This window comes from Leptonotus elevatus, chromosome 13, assembly GCF_054856555.1.
Source record: "Leptonotus elevatus isolate MCC_2025b chromosome 13, RoL_Lele_1.0, whole genome shotgun sequence".
Classification (NCBI taxonomy): Eukaryota; Metazoa; Chordata; class Actinopteri; order Syngnathiformes; family Syngnathidae; genus Leptonotus; species Leptonotus elevatus.
The window spans coordinates 3,318,674-3,328,759 of record NC_141251.1 but is presented as its reverse complement, the minus strand read 5'-3'; the positions used below and the strand labels follow the sequence as shown (position 1 = coordinate 3,328,759).

Sequence of the window (10,086 nt, the reverse complement as noted above, 5' to 3'; positions counted from 1 at the left end):
GAAAAAATTCACTTGTTGACATTGCCAAAATACATGAACCATAGTTTCCGGAAAATCACCGCAGAAGCTACAGCATACATCAATGTTTTTCTTTTTACAATATAAGCTTTTGTAGGGTAAATGCGATGAATTATTTTAAAGTCATGATGGCGTCCTAATCACTGGACTTAATGGCCACGCCCACTTGTAATGGAGTATGATAGTGTGTACGGTGTACAAAGCTCCCACTTGCCGTTTGGAATTTGACATCTCCGCATCTTCCTGCACTTTTTTTTTTTTTACAAACTTCCAGCAAGTTTGGAGATAATGTCGGGCGAAGGCGACGACGAATTCCAGTTTCTACGAACGGTGAGTATTTAATCACAAATGTTAGCATAAGCAATGTTAGCCTAGCAATAAAAGTCAATGGCCAAAGAAGACTAAACATGACTTCTTTTTGTTCTTTGTTGTTTTGAATATTGGAAAAATCATTGTATGTAATTTCTATGAGATTAATTTGCTGCCAAGGCTGCCTCCTCATATGACTCACAAACTTTACTTGAATGCTATTATACAGGCTGCACGCTTTTCTATTTGATTGTTGTGTTTTTTTTTTAATTGGCGCATACAGTATTCCGTTTATTTTAGCGCTGCTTGCACAGAATCCACACACTTTGGCCGAAGAGTGCAGTTCCCAGCCTTGTTTTTGCACAGACAAGAGAAACCACAAATGGCCTCAGTATCTCAACTTTAGTGCACGATGCTATCTCAGTCGCTCGGTTGTAAACATATGATCTTATCTGATAAAGAGCACAGAAAGTGTTATGGGTGGGAGATCAGCAGCCTGCAGTCTGGATGCAAGGAAACGAAAGAACTTATTTGAACATGATCCATCTGGCATTAAAAGTGGATCCAAGTTGATTTGTGTAAAAAAAAAAAAAAAAATGTCACCACAAATTCAAAACGCTATGTTGGATGAAAAGAAATGTTATGCTTGATAACCATCTCAAGACCCCCGGCAGTATCTCAGCATTGGCCAGTGTGTTTGACTGCTTGCAGAGCGCTGTTGATATGGACAAGTGGATTGAGGGTCTTCCCAAAATGGAGCTACGAGCACCCAGAGGTGTTGGGTGGTCCTGGCTGGACCGCCGTCATCTTTTGTCTCGCTCTAACGTTCCTTAAATAGATGCGGAGGCCTGATGGCCTTCACGCTGTCCATTTGGTATTTGAATGAAGATAAGCTTGACAGAGGTGGCAGAGATCTGCTGGAGACTCATTTTGTCCTCCTGTCAATTATTTAGGTCTTGTTTTTTTGCTCTTTGTCAGTGAATAAGAGCATTCCGTTTATTTTGACGTCAGGGTGATGAAGTGGTCCTGCAGAGCGTCTTCACCTCTCAGGAGGAACATGTGAAAGTTTGCCTCGCTGCCGAGGGCTTTGGCAGCAGGCTGTGCAGGCTGGAGGCCGCCTCCAACTGTAAGGTAAGGTTAACGTATTCCACCTCATCACAAATGGCATATTAAAAGAAGAAATAAAATCTCTTATCATCGTGTCTGGGCAGAACTCCAACACACTGTAAAAAGTATTCAAACACTTTCATTCTGAGTATCTTGTTAATCACAGGCAGTCAGTATCCATTATTAACTCATTGACTCCCAGCCATTTTCAGCGAAGCAACCCCCTTCGCTCCCGGCTGTTTTACTGGATTTTGACAGATTTTGCAAGGCCCTCAGAATATTGTGTTCTATTGCTATAAAAACACGGAACCTACCAGAAGAAAGATTAGAGTCTCTTCTTTCATCAGGAAAAAAAGTCTGTTTGTATCTGTTTCCGTTTTGCAGCAATTAGCATTAGAATCTAGCTAAGTTTCATCATTAATTACAAATCTGTTGAAAACACTGGCAAAAAGAGCTAAACGTTTGACTCCGCCCACACGGACTTTCGACCTCGACCTTCTTTCTTTCTTTGTTGTTAACCCTCCTAAAACCTATAACCCTACCATATCACGGTTGCAGTATTTTTTGAACACTTTATTGAACAACGAAAATTAAAAACTAAACGAAACCCAAATACTAACCTCAAATGTCCACGGAGGCGCTGCGGACATATGTAGTATTGCACTTCGACCTCTTCCCTAATCGTTTAATTAGCTCCGTCTCGGCTGACAGAGGGTTGAGTGTTTGTAATTTCCGATGCTCCATAATGTGTTTAAAACAAAATAAATTGATGTCATAAGACGGCGCATCATTAAATCTGCAAATTTTGTTGGAATTATTATTTTTTTAAACCATTTTGAGGAATCCGTGTGGGCGGAGTCAAACATTTAAGTCCATCCACACCTCCAACTGCACTTTGCATACTTGACATGGCACTGGCTGATCTCTTATAGTCTGCTGCCACCTGCTGGCTGTTTTTTGTAATAAATTACTTTAAGTGACTTTTTCAGGTATGCTCTAGCATAAAAAAACATTTTTAAAAGTTTTTTTTTTGGGGGGGGGAGTAAAAGACAAAGTATTACAAAACGTATTAAATAAGTTAATTGTTTGCATATGATTTTCAGATTTAGTACTTCCGTAGAAAGCCTTGACAGAGCATGGCGGGCCAGGAGGGAACATACTGGCACCTGTGTTTGACCATGGGCTAGCCCGAAGTGCGCCTTTTGAACCTTCACACACATTTGCCATTTCTCCACTGATCATACATCTTCTTTTTTTTTTCTTCTTCTTCTTCTCCCCCAATAGAACGTTCCGCCAGACTTGTCGGTGTGCGGCTTCATCCTGGTCCAGTGTTTGTCTGTGCGAGCTCTGCAGGAGATGCTGGCACACAGCGAAAGCCTGTTTGCAGAGGTTTTCGCATACCGACGCTTATCATTTAATTCCCACACACTGTAGATACGTCGATACAACTGCTGCGTGTTTAAACTTTTCAACTGATATAAGGGATTATGTACTGTACCGTATATTCTGTTTTCATTAGCTATGCACTGCTATCTTTCTTATCAATCCCTATTTTCAGTACATGTCATACAATGTGCTTTACAGGGAGCTGGGGGGAACCATCGCACCCTTCTGTACGGCCAGGCTGTGCTTTTCCAGCATTCGTACAGCGGCATGGTGAGTCATCATCCCGCTTTCCCCGCAGGGATAAACAACATGGCCAAAGTTTAAGTGCTGTTTTCTGCTGAAATATATCCACCTGGTGTTCACTCTGCTTGCAGTATCTCAGCTGCTTGTCCACATCGCAGTCGTCCGCTGACAAGCTAGCTTTTGATGTGGGCCTGCAGGAGGATAGAGCGGGTACTCGTCGCTTACTTTGGCACGGCCAAAAACGTTAGAGCTTTGTGACAATTAGGCTGTTGTTTTGTTTGTGTCGCAGGTGAGGCCTGTTGGTGGACAGTGCATCCCGCTTCAAGACAGAGGTCCGAGGGAGAGAAAGTGCGGGTTGGTGATGACCTCATCTTGGTCAATGTGTCGTCAGAGAGATATTTGGTAAACCAGTGTACATTTTCCTTCATTTCTCAGGAAGTATTATTATGGAGGAGCAAAACGGTCAAAATTCAAAATAAATAAATGACTAGAAGTTAAAATAAAAACGGATATAAAAAATATAATAAAACATTTTAATCCCAAAAAATAAATATGAATGGAAATAAAATAACAAACAAATATATATATATATCCATAAATAAAAAAATTAAAATAAATGTCGAAATAAATACAACAACAAAAAAATATATATAAATAGAATTAAATATCAATAAATAAATAAAAACGCTTATTCACATTTACACTTCTTGTCAAGCAACTCAAGTCGCAAGCTGTGGTGACAGTGGACAAGATAGTCGTCCATTGCTGGAGCTCTCCATGCAAGCCGGCAAGACTCACTTGATCGCCGAGCCGCTCACTCGACCAATGAAAAGCAGTTTGCAACGACGGAGTCCAACTCAAGACACGCTTAGGACCGCCCCCTCATTTGAAAAAAAATTTGCCCTGGCAGAGCGTCTGCAGCATGAAATAAATAAATGTGGTCGCGGGATGCGAGTGGACTGGTCACCATGACTGGGCGGGACGCGAGTGGACTGGTCGCCATGACTGGGCGGGACGCGGGTGGACTGGTCGCCATGACTGGGCGGGACGCGAGTGGACTGGTCACCGTGACTGGTCGCCATGACTGGGCGGGACGTGAGTTGACTGGTCACCATGACTGGGCGGGACGCGAGTTGACTGGTCGCCATGACTGGGAGTTTATTTGGGACTTGCTGCTTATATATATATTTATATATATATATGTGTGTGTGTGTTTTTTCGGCAAACGCACAATTAGTAAGTTATTCGAGTTAATTCGGGTCTTGCTGCTTAAACAGTAAAAAAAAAAAAAAAAAAAAAAGCAAATGCAGATTTTGCTGCGTCTTCTCCAGATGAGAGCCTTTCGGCTTGTGTGACTCATTTTTGTAAATTCAAAATGTGTGTCGTTTATTTTTCATGATTATTTTCTGTTTCCATTTGACTCATCACCTTCTACCTGAGGACACCAGCAAAAGCGTCCAAAGCGCATTAAGGAAAAACCTGGCGCCGCATTACTTTCTGATGAGTCCTCTTTTGTGGCTTCCCAGCACTTGTCCTTCGGCACGGCCTGTGACAACAGAGGCTTGGGTGACAGTCTGATTGTGGATGCGGCCTTCCGGCACTCCCTGTGGAGTGTCGCCCCCGTCTGCTCCGAGAGTGGACTTGCTCAAGGCAAACGTTTTCTCTTATTTGCGCTCTTGCCGTACTGAAACTTTAATGTCTTGCTAGTGTTCAAAAGTCCATGATTATTTAATCAGATGCTAATTGTTTTAAATGTTCCTAAGTATGACTGAATGCAGCTATTTGGTACTCGATGCAAACGTTGTGCCTGTGATTCATAAGATGCACGAGTAGTTGCATCCTTGTGAAATTGAGCGGTGATGAAATTTGCTGCTCTGCTTTGCAGGATACCTGAGGGGAGGCGACACGCTCAGGCTTCTCCACAGCCACACCGATGCATGCCTGACGATTCCCACGGCAGAACGGGATGAAGAACTGCAAAGGTCAGTTGCCGCGACTAATCTTCCCTTTCATGTCATCCTGACAAAAACGCTCTTCTCATCTCAGCTCGCGTCTTTCCTAATCTAGCGTAATGCAGTATGAGATTGGATCAGTGTGCAGACATGCCCGCTCTCTGTGGAGGCTGGAGATCCTGCGTGTGGTGTAAGTAGAAACGGGCTCACAGGTATCAAATTGTGTTACATCTCCGGACCGCACTGGGATGATGATACCACCTGTTGTTTCAGCAATTGAAAACTCACTGGCACGTTTCTGCAGGGCTGAATTTGTACAAAAGTTGCAAGATGGTATGTCACAGTCAGAGTCTATAACCAACATCTAGAAGCTGCACTAAAGTCATAGTTTAAGGTGTATTCAAACGAGTCTCAAATTTCGCTAATGTGCTAGCTAGTGGTGCGACGGAACAGGCCCCGCGGTTTGGATCGCGCCCGATCCGCGGATTGGTTGGTGGACATGACATGGCAAGGAAGCTGAAACATATGCAACGTAATGCGCTAACTTCAAAATAAAGTTTTCCAAATACAGAAATACATTGATGGCAATGCAAATAGCTTTAGCGTGCTTTTACTTTGACGTCGTGGCGTGATGGCTAGCTTGACTTCCCTTTTAGACGTTTTTTTTGATTGACCAACATCAACACAACGCTATCCCGAACTCATGTTCAATCGCTAATTTAGGACGCTAAGAAACTGCTCATTAGTTACTCGTCATTGTATGATACGGCGGAAGTCTCCGACGTAAGTGGCTAACGGCTTGCTGTTAGCATGACCAACGAGTGTCTGGCTGCCGGCTGGTAAGAAAGTTTGACAGCTGGTACATGATTTTCCGGTACTTTAATTTTGTAATATTTTGGACCAAGGCATATTTCACTTAAAAGTTGTGATCCTAAACGACTATATTAGACATTTTGAATTGCTTTTTTTAAAATGTACTTTTAATTTAATGGGTAAAATTGCCAAATATTTCTCAAGGTGGAGTGGCAGACATGCAAGCTGGGGTCAGCCCTTTCGAATTTGCCACGTGACGACCGGACGCTACCTGGGCCTGACGGACCAACGAGGCCTCCATCTGGTCCATCGGGACAAGGCAGACATCATCGCAACCTCCTTTTGCTTCCGGTCTGCCAAGGTGGGGGTAAAAGAAATCTGAAGTCATCTGAATACAGTGGCACCTTGACTTACAAATGCCTCAACGTACACGATTTTGTGTTGTTAAATTTAACAAAATGCCCAAACGATTATATCAACCAGACGGTTAAACATCAAATATTCTCTCTCTGTTTTGAATTTAAACAAATGCTATTGGACCAAGTGATAGACAGCAGTCAAATGTTCTGCCGGCAATTCATGTTTTTTGTTGTAAGTAAGTGTTAAAGGCACCGAAAAATAAGTTACTTTATTCATTATACATATTTTAAATTAATCAGGTGGTACACGGTTATCTGAATTTTATTCTGCCAAATATTGGAATTGGCATCGGGATAAAAAAAAAAATAACAGGCCCTAAATGGAAACAAACATGTCTTTAGGAAAAGCTGGACTCTGGAACAAAGACTCATGTGGATGGCATGGCATCCCCAGAAATCAAATATGGAGATTCCGTGTGTTACCTTCAGCATGTCGACTCTGGCCTGTGGCTCACCTACCAAACGACTGATAGCAAGTCTGCCTGTGTGGGAGGAGCTAAGCGAAAGGTAAAGTGTCGTTATTAAAACTGCTTGCAGAAAAAAGAAATATACTTGAAGAATCCAAAGAATTGATGTTAAATGATGAAATGTTTTCCAGGCTGTCTTGCACAGTGAGGGTCACATGGACGACGGGTTGACGCTGTCGCGGTCTCAGAGGGAAGAATCTCACACCGCCAGCCTCATACGGAGCGCAACGCTCCTCTTCACTACCATTATCGGGTACTGGACACCACACACACACACACACACACACACACACATATATATCCCATACTATTACTCATACCTAACCCATTTGCTCCCAAAAACGTATAAATACGTTCTATTTTAAATATTACCATGCTCCCCCAAAACCATATTTAAAAAAAAAAAACTTTTTTTATGCTAGCACATACAGAAGGCTTTGATGCAGCCTCTGAACTGAAGAGAATGCTTGAAGCAATGGTAGTTATTACAAAAACGACCAGCAGGTGGCAGTAGAGTATAAGAGATCAACAAGGGCCATGTTGCAACCAGCTCTTTTCCACAGTGTTTTAAACAGATTTGTGAATAATGATGAAACTTAGCTAGATTCTAATGCTAATTGCTGCAAAACATATACAAATATACTTTTTTTTCCTGATGAAAGAAGAGACTAATCTTTCTTTGGAGGCTACCCATGTTTTTAATGCAATAGAACACAATATTCTGTGGGCCTTGCAAAATCTGTCAAAATCCAGTAAAAACAGCCGGGAGCAAAGGGAGTTGCTTCAGTAAAAATGGCTGTGAATGATTTAAAGAAGACATGGAGACATAGTATGCATTTAAATTTTTCAAAACCATTTCTAAGTTGTCAAAATGGCAAAAAGTCAAGAATTACCTTCTCTAATCTTCTCTTAGCCTAGCTGCCAAGTCATGGATGGAAAAAAAAATCTGAAATAGGCAGCTAACGAAAGATTTACTTGCTTGTGTAATTTTACACTTGAAGACTTGACTTGCCATGATCCAAAATCCCGAATCTTATGCATATTTTTTTTCTAGGAAACTTGATTCTTGTAACGGACAAGGAAACCTCCAGCCCGTCATTTTTCCAATGGCGAACGTGACACGCAGCCTCCAAGACTTAATCAACTTTTTCCAGCCGCCAGCAGAGGAGCAGAGCCACGAAGCTCGACAAAACAGCCGAATCACGTTAAAGAATCGGCAGAACATGTTTCAAGAAGAGGTAAAAACGAACAAAACAAAAACAAAAAGTGAGCGTGAATAAATTGGCGCAACGCAATGTTGGATGCATTCATAATGTATGTTTGTGCTTCTCTCAGGGAGTGATCGACTTGGTATTGGAATGTATTGACCGTCTTCACCAGTATAATCAGGCTTCGCATCTTGCTGAGGCAACATTGAACGATGCTGGAGAAAGCTGGGAGAACATCCTTGGGCATTTTTATGAGCTTCTGGGTAGCGCATGTTTTGGGAATTTTGAGCGATCCATATGCCTCACTCATATCAATAAATCCATCACTCCAATGTGATGTTGAAATTCTCTAAATGTTTCCTATATTAATGGTCTGTGGTTTATGTTACTGTTTTTTGTTGTTGTTCAGCCTCGCTTATTAGGAGAAACCGCACAAACTGTGCACATTTCTCAAGTTCGCTCGATTGGCTCTTGAGCAGACTGGACCGATTGGAAGCCTCATCTGGTGAGTTCCACAAATAGTCTATCATTTACAAACAAGCACTTATTTTTTACAATGTTGTGATACTTTGGACAGAACGCACACTCAATAATTCATATCTCATTTTTACCCATGTCATGCACAGGAGTTTTGGAAGTTCTGCACTGTGTTTTGGTGGAAAGCCCCGAAGCGCTTAATGTCATCAAAGAGGGACACATCCAGTCTATCATCACTTTTCTAGACAAGCATGGATGCAACCACAAGGTATGGTTCACTTGATGAGGCAAAGAAAGTGCGTGGTGCTTTAATGAACCATCGGCAAAGCAGACAATCATGACGGGATGTGAGTGGACTGGTCGCCATGACTGGGCAGGCCGTGAGCGGACTAGTCGCCATGACTGGGCGGGCCGTGGGTGGACTGGTCTCCATAAATGGATGGGATGTGAGTGGACTGGTCGCCATGACTGGGTGGGGAGCTAGTGGACTGGTCGCCATGACAGAGCGGGGAGCGAGTGGACTGGTTGCCGTGACAGAGCGGGGAGCAAGTGGACTGGTTGCCATGACTGGGAGGGGAGCGTGTGGACTGGTCGCCATGACTGGGAGGGGAGCGATTGGACGGGACGTGGGTGGACTGGTCGCCATGACTTGGCGGGATGTGATCGGACTGGTCACCATGACGAGGCGGGATGTGAGTGGACTGGTCACCATGACTGGGAGGGGAGCGTGTGGACTGGTCGCCATGACAGAGCGGGGAGCGAGTGGACTGGTTGCCGTGACTGGGAGGGGAGCGAGTGGACTGGTCGCCATGACTGGGAGGGGAGCGTGTGGACTGGTCGCCATGACTGGGAGGGGAGCGATTGGACTGGTCGCCATGACTGGACGGGCGTGGGTGGACTGGTCGCCATGACTTGGTGGGACATGATCGGACTGGTCGCCATGACGAGGCGGGATGTGAGTGGACTGGTCACCATGACTGGGAGGGGAGCGTGTGGACTGGTCGCCATGACTGGGAAGGGAGCGAGTGGACTGGTCGCCATGACTGGACGGGACGTGGGTGGACTGGTCGCCATGACTTGGCGGGACGGGATCGGACTGGTCGCCATGACGAGGCGGGATGTGAGTGGACTGGTCGCCATGACTGGAACGAGCGTGACGTGACAGGATCTGATTTGCCTTGACTTGACTTTCTGTGGAGTGACCTGACTTGGCTGTGACGAGGACGGCTTGGCTAGCCGTGCCAATGACTTAGCAGTGACTAATGCTACTTGGCTGTGGCGAAAACTTGATGCACGAACCTCTACATTTACACACACACTTTTTTTTTTTTTTTTTTTTTTTTTTATCGCCAACCTCCCCACAATATTGTGATAATTATCTTATTGTGATGTTTGGATGTGGTTACATCCCTACTGTCAAGTGCTAACAGGTTGCCTTGCAGGTGCTGGAGGTGCTTTGTTCGTTGTGCGTGTGCCATGGCGTTGCAGTGCGCTCCAATCAAAACCTCATTTGTGAAAATCTGCTGCCCGAGAGAGACTTGCTGCTGCAAACACGTCTGGTTAATCAGGTCACCAGGTACTCCTGTCAACATTCTCCCTAAATGGCCTGACTTTGAATTGTGAATTTAGTTTATAGGAATATTTATATTGGGGTTAGAAAACAATAAAATATTTGTTATGTACCGGT

General features: G+C 43.8%; 1 protein-coding gene across 4 annotated transcripts in view; it reads left to right on the top strand.

The window, feature by feature from the left end:
- Positions 1-249: 249 nt before the first annotated feature.
- Positions 250-10,086, top strand: part of ryr2b (ryanodine receptor 2b (cardiac)) — a 103,969-nt gene continuing 94,132 nt past the window's right edge. For all 4 annotated transcript variants that reach the window (XR_015096854.1, XM_086092751.1, XM_086092755.1 and 1 more), the window contains exons 1-17: positions 250-348; positions 1,339-1,458; positions 2,719-2,823; positions 3,019-3,090; positions 3,195-3,273; positions 3,353-3,465; positions 4,590-4,713; positions 4,949-5,045; positions 5,131-5,205; positions 6,033-6,189; positions 6,590-6,754; positions 6,846-6,967; positions 7,769-7,952; positions 8,050-8,185; positions 8,332-8,427; positions 8,549-8,667; positions 9,842-9,975. Coding sequence is in view for 3 of the 4 variants with exons in the window: in XM_086092751.1 (XP_085948877.1) it covers positions 307-348; positions 1,339-1,458; positions 2,719-2,823; positions 3,019-3,090; positions 3,195-3,273; positions 3,353-3,465; positions 4,590-4,713; positions 4,949-5,045; positions 5,131-5,205; positions 6,033-6,189; positions 6,590-6,754; positions 6,846-6,967; positions 7,769-7,952; positions 8,050-8,185; positions 8,332-8,427; positions 8,549-8,667; positions 9,842-9,975 (1,940 nt within the window). In the remaining variant the exon portion in view is untranslated. The remainder of the gene's footprint in view (positions 349-1,338; positions 1,459-2,718; positions 2,824-3,018; positions 3,091-3,194; positions 3,274-3,352; positions 3,466-4,589; positions 4,714-4,948; positions 5,046-5,130; positions 5,206-6,032; positions 6,190-6,589; positions 6,755-6,845; positions 6,968-7,768; positions 7,953-8,049; positions 8,186-8,331; positions 8,428-8,548; positions 8,668-9,841; positions 9,976-10,086) is intronic.